This window comes from Setaria italica, chromosome I (genome assembly GCF_000263155.2).
Source record: "Setaria italica strain Yugu1 chromosome I, Setaria_italica_v2.0, whole genome shotgun sequence".
NCBI classification, from domain to species: Eukaryota; Viridiplantae; Streptophyta; class Magnoliopsida; order Poales; family Poaceae; genus Setaria; species Setaria italica.
In genome coordinates this window covers 25,469,232-25,482,168 of record NC_028450.1, presented here as the reverse complement: position 1 = coordinate 25,482,168, position 12,937 = coordinate 25,469,232, and the positions used below count along the sequence as shown (strand labels likewise).

At 50.8% G+C, this 12,937-nt stretch overlaps 2 protein-coding genes across 3 annotated transcripts; one reads left to right on the top strand and one right to left on the bottom strand.

Moving 5' to 3' along the window:
- The first annotated feature begins 462 nt into the window (after nt 1–462).
- On the top strand, nt 463–3,633 carry LOC101766673 (WD repeat-containing protein LWD1-like). Its single transcript, XM_012843235.3, is given in 3 exon segments — nt 463–832; nt 835–975; nt 978–3,633. Coding segments are annotated over 3 exon segments (1,236 nt in total). The 5' UTR covers nt 463–636; the 3' UTR covers nt 1,877–3,633.
- Nucleotides 3,634–10,405: 6,772 nt separating this feature from the next.
- On the bottom strand, nt 10,406–12,338 carry LOC101754387 (probable BOI-related E3 ubiquitin-protein ligase 2). Of its 2 annotated transcripts, none has more exons than XM_012846683.2 (3): nt 11,884–12,338; nt 11,260–11,704; nt 10,406–11,182 (listed from the first exon to the last, which is right to left on the bottom strand). In XM_012846683.2, exons 1-3 carry the CDS (start codon nt 11,940–11,942, stop codon nt 10,673–10,675), a joined length of 1,014 nt encoding a protein of 337 aa, XP_012702137.1. In that variant the 5' UTR covers nt 11,943–12,338; the 3' UTR covers nt 10,406–10,672. The 2 variants fall into 2 exon arrangements, with proteins under 2 accessions (XP_012702137.1, XP_012702135.1); XM_012846681.2 differs by having other exon boundaries at nt 11,260–11,707; nt 11,884–12,337.
- Nucleotides 12,339–12,937: the final 599 nt, after the last annotated feature.

The window sequence follows — 12,937 nt, the reverse complement described above, 5'->3', positions numbered from 1 at the left end:
AACCCTGACTGTGATGGGTGGGCGCGGTCGCGGCATTGCTCGACAGCTCCGCCTAGATTGGAGAGGCCGTGGCCTAGGCTGCAACTAAGAAAGCGGGAGGGAGATGAAGATCACAGAGGCTGACATATGGGCCCGTCAAGTAGGTTGCCACATGTGATAGATGACGTGGCACCATGTAGGATAAAACCACGATACAATCGGGTTGAGGGGGTATTATGTCCGGTTTCCAAAGCACGAGGAGTCATGATGGACGGTTTTTTGAGTCTTGGAGAAAATGCGGACTCGGTAGTAAATAGGACTTTTTTTCCCTGTTTTGAAGTCTTTTTTATTGGTTCAAGGTGAAAAGCCCAATAGTTGGGCCATCTCGCTTCTCCTCACTCTACCGAAAGTGCAAAGGCCCAACCCACCAGCCGCACAATAGCGCAAGAAAAACACCACGCTCCGTCGCTCCCACCCGCAGCCTGCACACCACAATCAATCCCCTTCCCCACCACACCAGTCAGTCGACTCGACTCGACTCTCTCCTTCCCAGAACTGAAACCCCCCAAATCCGCAGCACTTGCCCTATCCACCTCGATTCCCTTCCTCCCGTAGCGGCGCCGGCAGCGGCGCGTTGAAGGCGAAGGCGGCGACGCCATGGGCGGGGTCGGTGACGGCGATGCGTGGGCGGATCAGGAGCAGGGCAACGGCGGGGGCAGCCGCGGCGGCGGCGGCGGGGAGGCCAAGCGGTCGGAGATCTACACCTACGAGGCCGGCTGGCACATCTACGCCATGAACTGGAGCGTGCGCCGCGACAGGAAGTACCGCCTCGCCATCGCCAGCCTCCTCGAGCAGTCCCCAACCGCGTCGAGGTCGTCCAGCTCGACGAGGCCTCGGGCGACATCGCCCCCGTCCTCGCCTTCGACCACCAGTACCCGCCCACCAAGACCATGTTCATCCCGGACCCGCACGCGATCCGCCCCGACCTCCTCGCCACTCCGCCGACCACCTCCGCATCTGGCGCATCCCGTCCGCTGACGACGCCGACGCCGCCGCCAACAACAACAACAACTCCGGCTCCGTCCGCTGCAACGGCGCCCCGCAGCCGGGCGTCGAGCTCCGCTGCGAGCTCAACGGCAACCGCAACAGCGACTACTGCGGCCCGCTCACCTCCTTCGACTGGAACGACGCCGACCCGCGCCGCATCGGCACCTCCTCCATCGACACCACCTGCACAATCTGGGACGTCGAGCGCGAGGCCGTCGACACCCAGCTCATCGCCCACGACAAGGAGGTCTATGACATCGCCTGGGGAGGCGCGGGGGTCTTCGCATCCGTCTCCGCCGACGGCTCTGTCCGTGTCTTTGACCTCCGGGACAAGGAGCATTCCACAATCATCTACGAGTCTGGTTCAGGTGGCGGTGGCGGTGGTGGCTCCAATTCGGGTGCTGGAGATGGCGGAGCTGCGTCACCGACACCGCTCGTCAGGCTGGGATGGAACAAGCAAGACCCGAGGTACATGGCCACCATCATCATGGACAGTCCCAAGGTGGTCGTGCTTGATATCCGCTACCCGACACTGCCAGTGGTAGAGCTGCACCGTCACCATGCACCTGTCAATGCCATCGCGTGGGCGCCACACTCTTCTTGCCACATCTGCACAGCTGGGGATGACATGCAGGCGCTGATATGGGACCTATCGTCAATGGGCACTGGGAGCAACGGCGGCAACAATGGAAATGGTAACGCTGCCGCAGCTGCAGCAGCAGAGGGCGGTCTTGATCCCATTTTGGCATATACGGCAGGGGCAGAGATTGAGCAGCTGCAGTGGTCCGCAACCCAGCCTGACTGGGTTGCTATTGCATTTGCCAATAAGCTTCAGATTCTCAGGGTCTGATTGCCTAATTCCACCTGTTTCACTGAGAAGAGTTAAGAAAATGGGGGCAAACTTGGATGATAAGGTTAGACTATGGGAAGAAATAATCCTGCAATTGCTTTAGTGTTGCTTATCTATGCTGTGCACAACTGATATTCATGGCGGGTTGTTTCTAGTGATAGAACAGAAGATTTGCTAGTTAGAAGCTCCAATTGGCAATGAACCTTGTTTTTAGGTTAAAGTAGCAGCTCTGGTGTTAGTGTTGGTGATAATGGGAACTGAAGCTAGTTTGCTCATTGTGCTAGAATGTTCATCTGCTCAGTAGCATGTAGATTCACAGCTTAACTTGCTCGTTGAACTTGCGATGGTCATATGTGCCCAATAATGCTATAACTGATGAGCTTTCTTGTGCGTGTTGTTATTTGAGTTTTGTGGATTTCAAATGTGTATGTGTTATCGTGCCATGATTATGGTAGGTTATATCTGTTTCTGGTTATTAAACCTAATCGCCAGATGATTTGCTAGTTGTTTCTGGGTTTTTAGAGTACGTAGCTGTGCCAGATTTTGTCTTGGAAATAATTCGAATTTGGCAATGTGCCTCAGTTGTTCTTTGTGCTAGAATGTTCTGCTTGGTAGCATTTAGATGGTGAATAGCTCTTTAAGTTGCTTATTGTAATTTGGCACTGCAGCTAAGTTGCTTATTGACATTAGTAAGCTATGATCTGGGTTGTGTTGATATATTATTTCACTTTAATGGATTTCTTGTGTTGGTTGCATTAATGATGATACATGCAAACCTGTAGCTACAGTTTGTCTCCACATGTTATATCTCTCTCCTTTTGGATTCATTTGCATCCTATAGAATATCTCTTTGATTTTGTTGTCCAAAATGCTGGTGTGGGCAGATTTGATAAAACCTTGCATGCAATATTTAGCACATAGCTTGTGCTGAGTTACCATAGCACGTTTTGTTGCTGTGCTAAAGGATTAGGAATTTCTATTTCCAAAGAATAATGGTGTAACAAAGATGCGTGCATATAAATACATGTTACAAGTTTCATTCTAGGTATTTTCTTTGTTTACCTTTAGTTGCTGCTTCGTGGGTTCCTTCCTTTGCTGAATTTTGTTAAGTGAGTGTTTAGTGTTTACCGCTGGGATGGATAGGAAGGCATGCATATGAAATGTGAGCAAAGCAGCCAACTTCCCTTGTTGCATGACCTGACACAGGGCTCTTGTCAAAATTCTTCTATCACTAGCCAGATGTCTGGAACTTTCCACATAGAAATGTCTCTTTGAGTCTTTGTTATGAGCTGCAGTTACACACAGGATAACAAGGGGGGCATAGGGATAAGTTATCCTACTCATAAAAAGAAACCATATGCCCCCCTTTTCTATAAATTCGCAAAGTTTATTTGTGTTATTCTTCTTGTGAAGTTCGCATAACTTATCCCTATGCCCCCCCTTTTCTATGGTTTCTTTCTATAGGCTTTTGGGGGTGATCTATCTTGTACTGGTGTACATCAGCCGCCAGAATACCTTTGTATCTGGTTCTACTTTATAGTTTATATACCCTCGGACTGCATGTACATTTGATGGGAGAATCAGATTAAGGCTGTTCCTTTTTCTTGGATCATCCAAGTATCCAGCAGCTACAGCCATCCTACTTTTGATTGAGGGATATTCTGAAAACAAAAGAAGATGCAACAATACCTTTGTATCTGGTTCTACTTTATAGTTTATATACCCATGGTTGCATACCTGCAACTAAAGTTTCTTCATTTGCAACCTTTAGTTTCTGTTTGCTTCCAGATCCTACTTTCATGTTTTGGATTCGAAGTTGTTCCAAACTATGCAAACGATTGTGCTTAGCTAATGATGAAAGGACAGTATAAGACTACCTGTTATGATGCTATCCTCGGAATCGGAAGGCAGCTATCTCAGTAAAAGCTGATGCATCATTCCTTTTGTGAAATTCGCGTAGTTATTCCAGTTCCTTTTTTCATGCTTTACTTTTATGAGTAAGCTTTTGGGGGTGTACATCTGCCATATGGATACCTTTGTATCTGATTCTACCTTTATGTACCCTCGTACGATGTACATTTGGGAGAATCAAGAATGGGCTGTTCCTCATACTTGGATCATCCAACAGCCAAATGCATCAACTGCCATTGCTTAAAGCAACAAGCCAGCAACCCTCATACTGCATTGTTTTCTCTCGAATAAAACAAGCATGCCTCCCCCGTTGGCCGTACATCTTTTCATTTCAAGATGCAACTGCTCCTACAATGCAAGCCTGCAGAAAGTACCGACCAAACATGCAACGAATGAACCGAGAGAGGCGTTCTCGTTAAGATAATCCGTGACAGTGCGCGTTCATTTAGGCCAACACATGAACACAGTTTGCAGAATTTCTGTAGCAGATGACGAGCAACGCTGTCGCTGGTGGTTCGACGAGTCCATCTCTGCCTACTTCCCATCTAATGCACCAGTGGTCTCATACAAACATTATTCAGTTCTTGAGCCATAAGTATTGATGTTTAATTGCTTATACACTGCTTGATAACAAAGACCCCTTGCATACGCTGCTTCTCAAATCTACTTGGGATAAATAAAGCTAGAAGTTTGAACATTTTCCTTGATGAGATATAGATGTTTAATTGACCTGGCATTAAACAAAGGCAGCAATTTTCCACACATTGTGTATGCCCAACATTGGCAACGACCTTGGCATCTTGAAGAGCAACATATTTCCTTTCTTCCTTACTGCGTGCCCATCATTTATGTCATCAAGGGCCTGTCTGTAGCGTTTCATGGCTGGAATACATGAAAGAGCAAATGCCATAAGCAAAGTACAACTGATGGACCACATCGCCTCTGGTTTATGGGATACGGCCATATGAGCAAAGTTGAATGCTTGCACGGGGGATCAGATCAGCTCGCGATTTTTATTGGCCTGAATGGCTGTTTTCAGGTAAATTTGCCGTTCTGAGCGGCCCTTCTCGAAGGCTTATGTTATGCGTCTCGTTAAACACCGTCGCTCTCCCGAGAAGCCCGTGGAAATTCCGGTGCACGAGCGAGAAATTTCCACTTCTGAGTTTCCCCCGCTGCTGCCTGCTGGAAACCCTGCCTGGAAGCAGGAATGCGCGCAAAGCAGCAAATGGGCAATGGATGTGGCCCAACTAACAGGTCCAACTCACACGGGCTGGTCCGCTTTGGGTGGGATACGCGGTGTACTTTGCTCGCGTGGCCCACATAGAAAAAATTATTCTGCTCAGTTCTGGCAGATCAGGCCCATCTCTCGGTGGGCACGTAGCTCATCAAAAAATCAGTATACTATTCCTCCTCTGTTGCGCCTGGCCCGCTGGCCCGCTGCCAATTACTGCGTGCGTGCGTGCAGTACCTGTAATCCTGTATGTACGTATGGTTGCACAGCGCAGTAGATCCGTAGTACTACGACTGTACGAGTACCTATGTTTGTACGGTGCATACCTGCTCAGTCAGCACAGGGTGCCGGCAGTGCATGAATGCGCATCTGCCGCCATCATCTGCACTTTCGCACGTTTAACCGTACTATTCTGCACGCTGATTGAATACAGGAGTTGCCATAGTAATTAACTGCTAGAAAAAGATAACGAAATGTCATCGTGACGATTGTGATTTGTGGACACAGCTATCAAGTAACAACAACAGTACACGGTAAGTAGCACTACCACTAGCATCGATGCTGCTGGCTTCGGGTGGACGCATGCAGCTTGCTGCTAGGCCCTCGCACATCTTTTCCTTTCCCTTTGGTCACCTGCGCTGCGCCTTTTGGAAAAGGTGGCCAACAGCGGCAATGGCAGCAACACCACCCCACCAGAGATCGAGCAGGAACAAGTTAGGCCAGCCTGCCGTAGTGTCTGTGATGAGCTGAGAGCCCTAGGAACAAGGCACCCAGACCCAATCTACTACACTCCACACCACATCCATGCTTGCTTTTGATGCCCTACACCCTACATTATTCATGCACTGATGACTACCTTTGAGGTGGTCTTGGTCCGGGGCTCTGGGCGGTTGGAATTGACACCACCACCACCATCACGCTACTGCAACTTCCTTGCCGGCCGGAGAGAGTATTCAGCTGCAAAAAAGAGGCAAGAAATTCAATTCCAAATGGATCCAGACACCACCATGCGAAGCAAAGGTGTCAGTGTGACTGATCCTTCATCATGAGATGGATGGCTCTCCAGCCAAGGATTGGCAGATGGACGCATAGATTCCCAGGCAGCTGCTACTAGCTAGCTGCTACAAAGAAAAGGATGGAGACGCAGAGGAAACATGCAAGCAAAGTGACGTGCAAATAAAGATGAGGTGTGCATGTCCTTTGTGTGTGGATCGATGGGGGTGACAACACGGGCATCTTTCGCCCTCATGATCAGGCCCAAGACACGTTCAAGTGGGTCATGCATGCACAAGCACAACCTTGGAAAAGATGAGATCTCCTCGGCTCACTTTTTGCCTTCTTTCCCTTGCCCATGGCCTGTGCCTGCAGATCAGGATTTGTTTGTTTGTTTTGGTTGAAGGTCACCACTCGTCATGCATGGGGGTACTACAAAAGTGCCCTTTTCCTTTGCCTCCAGGTCCTGCATTGGTTGGAGAACAGCATGACCTAAATAAAGGCCACGGACACCCATGCTTTCAGACGGGGAATATGCTACCTCATGTGGGGGCACAATTGGGCTACCTCTCCTCCTTTTCTTGTTGCATCCAAAGGGCTTTGGTTACGTTGCTTTGTTGCAACTTCATCAGCTCCCATCCCTCTCGGCAGGCACACATGTACATGCATCATGCGTTTACATATATCACATCTTGGCTTGCACGCCAGTAGATGAAGAAATCTAGATTAGAGCTTGGAAGGAGATGGGTCGTGGGAGGGAAAAAAAAGATACTTCTGCAATTTGATGAGAGGCACGTTGCATTGCCTTGTCATGCTGGCCACAACCTTATTTTCTCCTCTTTTTTGGGGGTTCCTTTTGGCTACTGTCTCCACCCCCCACCATGGGAGATCCTTCTTCTTTCTCTTCTTTAGAGTGATCGTGGCGCAACAAGAAATGACTTGTAGGCTCCCTCCTTTCTGTTCCATTCGATTCCGATAATTATTTGGTCCATTCGATTCGACAGACGCGTGCATCCACGAGCAATACAGCACTTTTCACTTTCCCCTTGATAGACACTTGCTTTTCATGTAAATAAATGTATCAGGGATAATTCAGTTACTTCTTCTTTCCACTTGATTTGTCACATTCGATTGGACAAACAATGCAAATTCCCAACCCATTTCCCTTCTTAGGAGGCATCAGCATCAGGGATAGAATAATGGAAAGGAATAAAACATGTGAGTGGAGAACTATTTTGATTATATGTGTAATTTGCTGAAAATGTCTAAGATACAACCCAAGTTTAATGAAGAAAAACCAGTTAAATACTAGTAATTGAAATCCAAAGAACCTTAAAGTTTTTTTTTTTTGAAAGATCAGCCTTGGAGTTTTTTCGAACCAACCGCACGCACAATTGCGCGATTCTAGAATCTGGACTGCTCGTTTAGTTGCTGACTGTGGCAATAGGAAGGGACCCAGAGACATCCAATGATAGTTGGCAGCTCAATTGGTGAGGCCCACCTAGCCACCAGGGTTCGTGAGATTCTGTGCCGGTAATCCTCCTGCTTCTAGCAGGGATGGGACCATCCTTCACATGCATGCAGTGTCTCCTCCTCCAATAGGCTTCTTCTACTGTTCTGCACCATTGGAAATATCTAAAAGAGCAGCTAACATTTCTCTAGAAAAATGGATGAATTCCTGTACTCGAGTTCCGAGTGAAAAAAGGTTTATGATCGGAATCCGTTATTGCCAGTCGCCAGTGCTGACCAAAGGACGTACAGGTTCTCATTAGCATCGTTTTGGCCAAAGCAACCAGACTAGTACTACTTGAGTAGCTTGGTGGTGGTGTTCTGATCAGAAAGAAGGCTGACACCGAGCACTAGCCCCCGCATACAATTATGTTCTCCGATCAGTCCCGCTAAGCACGATGGAAGGATTAAGGAAGATGGCGCACTGCCAGCGATCGGAAAAAGGCAAGCAAAAGCGGAGGCCGGCAGCATGCGAGGGTTGCAGGCAGGTCTTGCAGCAACGGCGAACGCCGAACGGCGAGCTTCCCAGGCGACAGAGCATGGCCAGCAGCAAGGCCTAGGGCTAGCGGCATCATTGCATTACTGTTATGCACTGTTACTGCAGACACGGCAGCGTACAAGGAAAGGACGCTGTCTGTCTCACTGACTAGGCTAGAGTAGAGTACTGTAGGACACTTGGTCCCTCCTCAGATTCACTGTACACGATGAGGTTCAGGGCAGCGACAGTAATCTAACCGTAAGGAGGTGTTTGGATACGAGATGTTAAACTTTAACAGTATCACATCGGATGTTTGGATGCTAATTAGGAGAACTAAACATGAGCTAATTATAAAACTAATTGCAGAACACTGTGCTAATTCGCGAGACAAATCTATTAAGCCTAATTAATCCATCATTAGCAAATGGTTACTGTAGCACCACATTATCAAATCATGAACTAATTAGGCTTAATAGATTCGTCTCACGAATCACACTTCATCTGTGCAATTAGTTTTGTAATTAGTCTATGTTTAATACTCCTAATTAGCATCCAAACATCCGATGTGATGGGTGTTAAACTTTAACACCTTGTTTGGCAACAAGGCCTTAAAACGGGCGTGCCATGCACGATTGAAGAATTGGCACGATTGAAGAAGAGGAGGAGGAGGTCGCCCGGCCTGTTCGCTTCAGCTTATTCAGCCGGCTTATCAGCCACCAAATAGTATTTTCCTTTCACAACAAATCAGCCGTTTCAGCCGACTTATAAGTTGAAAGCGAACAGGCCGGCCGTCCGCAGATTCATTTGTGTGGGGGGGGGGGGGGGGGGCAGCAACAGCATCTACACTGGCGTCCTGCCCGGAGCCATTTATGTGCGTGATCTCCAACAGCGGCTGCGGATCTCGCACTAGGGCAACTCATTATTACTCTGGTCCATCGGTCACCACCCGGCGGCATGGGCAGCAGGCCAGCAGCTGTCGGTCCTGGCACTGGCAGTTGCAACGAGTTTACATGCACGTTTTCCTGTCCAAGTTCAGACAGCGGTTAGTGGTTGCCTCTTGCCTCTTCTCTACTCTCTCGGCGACGAGCCCGTACTGGTGGTGTCTACCGGTTGTGGGATCAATCAAGCAGAAGACTTTCGCTTTTTTTTTTAAAAAAAAAAGAAAAGCAACCGGCAGAAGTTCCGCTGGGCATGCAGCTCCCGCAGCTGAAGAAAAGAATGCTGCTGCTACCCGGGCAAGTAGATAAGAGGCCAAATACCTTTTTCGATACGAAACTGCAATTGCTGTACGTGTAGCGCGAAGCTTGCGGCACTGCAATGGGGCAATTTGCTGATCTTGATCTCTGCAATTGCCCCCTCCCCCTTTTTTTAATACCTTTTGTTCCGGTTTTATGCTTTTGTTTGGAATATCTGCAAATGACGGTACTCTTCTATTCTAAGGGAAAAGGTTGGCTTTATGTGAAAGTTGGTGGTTGTGCTACCTGGTCTCAGCGAGAGCTTGTCAAGCTGTTGTGCATTGCGCGACGAAATGCCGGCCGGCGTCATCACTGCAACTAGCCACGTACGGAGTGCCACACTAGCACTACTACCAGTGATGATGCTGTTAAGCGAACCTAAAGTGCATTTCCCCTTGCGGCCTTTTGCTTGCATCCTACGCTAATTGCGCCACGTCTAGTGTACGTGTGCGGAAAATGTTGGGTGGCCTGCACGCCCGTACCGTACGTACATGATGTAAACAACAGACAGGCACCAAGTGATCACATACAGGCTCTGTTTGGAAGTTTAACACCCCACTTTTAACACTTTTTAACACTTTTCTATCCAAACACTTGTGTTAAAAGTAAGGTATTAAAGTTTAACATCCCATTTTTCATAAACGCATGGATGAGGTATTAAAACTTGCTAAAGGTGCTAGGCCTGTTCGCTTCAGCTTATAAGCTGGTTGAAAAGTTAAAACGGCTAATTTGTTGTGAGAGGAAAATACTGTTTGGTGGCTGATAAGCTGACTGAATAAGCTGAAGCGAATATGCCCGTTAAAAGTGGTCCCCCTCTCCACTTTTTTCCAGGTTACCCTTATCTTTCCTCCCTCCCTCTCCGCCGGCCATAAATGAGGAGGCAATAGAGTGATTTCCCACCAAAGGTGTTAAAGTTTAACACATCATCTAAACACCTCAATATGTTAAACTTTAGCACTCTATTTGAGAATGTTAAAACTTTAACACTTGTTAAATTTTACATAGGGTATCAAACATGCCCTAAATCGCCTCCACGGAGCAAATTCAATCGAAAACTGATTTTACGAGGGCCAGCTGCCCATCCTATGACGTGGCGGAGCAGACTCTCGGCCATCGAATCAGCACCGAAAGGTTGAGATAGCCAGAGTGCGGCCCTATGTTCACAACGTATATAACCAATTCGATCTATCTACTCACCATTTGAACAACTCCACTAATTCCATCATGCAACACCAACAACACTACCGAAAGAACCCCAAATTGAGTATCCTCCGAGGCAACCCATAAAAAAATCGGTTTGTTAATTAGTTGGTTCGTCAGGTTCTAGCCTCGAAACAGAGGGGGGAAAATTGGAAGAAAAACAAAAGGACGCGACCTTGGAATGCACGAAGCACGATCGATCCACTGAATCTATACGTTGGCCTGCCGCGCCGACGAGGTCAGGACAGGAGGACGTGGAGCGAGGCGTTCTTGGTGGCCGCGCACACGGGGCACGCCTCGGCGGCCGCCTCGCACACGCCGCACAGGCACAGGTGCCGGCACGGCAGCAGCAGCACGCACGCGTCCGCCGCGCCGCACGACCTGCACGCCCTGCCCCCACCGGCGCCGGCCTCCCGCGCCGGCCCGAAGCAGCAGGACCGCGCGTCCTCGGCCTCGCCCTGCCCCTCCTCGGCGGCAGCTCCCGCGCGCGGCGCCCGCAGGAGCTGGTCGAGCGTGGCGCGGAGGCCCGCGGCGGCGGCCTCGTGGCCGGTGGCGACGCCCCGCCACGCCTGGCCCTCGGCGCCCACCTGCCGGAGCCGCTCGCCGAGCTCCGCGCCACGCGCCAGGGCGCGCTCCAGGTCCGCCTCCGCCGCCCGCAGGCGCCGCGCCGCCGCTCGCTCCACGGCCGACGCCACCGCCCTGACGTGCCGGCGCCGCGCCTCCTCCAGACCCGACCGCAGCCTCTCGTTCTGCATGCAGTCAGCTTGATAATTCACGGCGTGACCGAACGGCAGTTTCTTGCTGGGAAACCAAAACGCCGACGCACCTCGATGCGAATGAACGCGTCGATCTCGACGCTGTGGCGGTGGAGATGCGACAGGACGCCGTGCGACGCCAGCGTGGAGCCGGGCAGGTGGCGTCCACTGGTGGACGCGTCGACGGAGCAGAGGACCCTGCTCTGCACGTCCTCCGCGGCCGCGAACGCCTGCGGCACCGGCACGGGTAGCAGCGCGCGGTGGCCCTCCATGGTCAGGCCGGCGGCGCCGACCACGTCGCCGCCGGTCCGCGCGCGCTTCCTCGGCGCGAAGCAGACGCCGTCGTGAGGATTGTTGCTGTTGTTGTTGCAGGTGAGTTCGCTGCGCGGGTCGCTGAACACGGTGTTGCCGCCCACCTGGTGGTGGTGCTGCGCCGCGGGTGCCAGCGGGTGGTCGCCGCCGGGCTCGCCGAAGAAGCCGAACGCGGCGGTCGGCGGCGCGTCGTCCGGCGCTGGCCTGCTGTGAGACACGACACACGAAGGTGATGGATCGATCAACCGTCCGGGAGACATGGATAAATAGCCTGATGAGCGTGTGGGGCAGGAAGGGAGCACAGAACGCATGAGCGAGGATAAGGCAAGGACGGGGCTGCTCATGCACACCGTGCACGGTTGGGGAGAGAGAGTGTGACGAACCTGATGGCGAGCGAGTCATGGCGGAAGGCGTGGGCGAGGTGCTGGGCCTGCACGGCCATCCTCGCCTCGCTTAAACGAGAGAGATAGAGAGAGGACGGCAAGATGCGGGGGCAGGGATGCCGTTGGGCGGTGTCGCTGTAGGGCGACGACGACGACGACGAAACGGCCGCGTGGGATCACGTATGCGTGGGCACGGGGCGAGCACCGGGGCAGCGCGAGGTTTTATATGGCAGGAAGCCAGGAACCGTCGGGGGGAAGAAGACACGTCGGCGTGGGGGTGTGGGGCCTACTCCGTCGGATCAAGAGGCGACAGATGCTGCTTGGTTTGACGAGCCGAGGCTTGGAGTATGGCATCGCATCCGGCGACAGAGGAGGCAAGCAAGCAGGCAATGGATGCTGGATGGGTTGGGGGATCGTGGCGCGGTGGCGGGATGCTGATGCCTGCCTTTCTCCGCTTTTCTTTCCCCGTTCCAGCCCTTTTTTTTTTCGCTCTCTTTCCCAGCTTTAGTCATTTTATCGCGTTCGCGGGGACTTTGCTCCCCCGTGCTTTCGGTTTCGGATACAGCGATGGTGAAGCGACGTGGGATTCGGGAACGGGAAGAGGACCACGGATCTCATGTTGCACAATTGCATCTTCCTTCTCGAGGGAAAGAATAGCACTACCCCATCACGTAAAAGAGAGTTTTTTTTTGAACGAACGGGCACGAGAAAGTGCCTATTTCATTGATAGAGCAGAAGTGTACAGAAATAAACCCAAAAATTGAGAAGGAAAAGAAAAAAGAGAAGCCTTAGGAGACTACTCGTGTGCTAGGAGTAACGCTAAATCTTTGGCCCCCGCCAAGAGCCAAGCTGAGGCCTCATCCTTAATTTTCGCCATCAGAGTTATTGGTGAGGTCTCGTGCCTGTTGAAAATACGTGCATTCCGTTCTTTCCAAATTCCCACATGATTAGAAGAGTGAGGCTTCTTAGGACCTTACGTGATAAGTTCGGTGTTGTGGTGATAGAAGCCCACCACTCCAGAGCGTTGGATGAAGGTCGCCATGCATTAGGCCGT

Coding starts and splice junctions, on each gene's coding strand:
- LOC101754387 (XM_012846681.2), bottom strand. CDS start 11,942: ATGGCCGTGCAGGCCCAGCACCTCGCCCACGCCTTCCGCCATGACTCG. Junction 11,708..11,883: donor CATGACTCGCTCGCCATCAG/GTTCGTCACACT, acceptor CGTGTCTCACAG/CAGGCCAGCGCCGGACGACG. Junction 11,183..11,259: donor ACGCGTTCATTCGCATCGAG/GTGCGTCGGCGT, acceptor GACTGCATGCAG/AACGAGAGGCTGCGGTCGGG.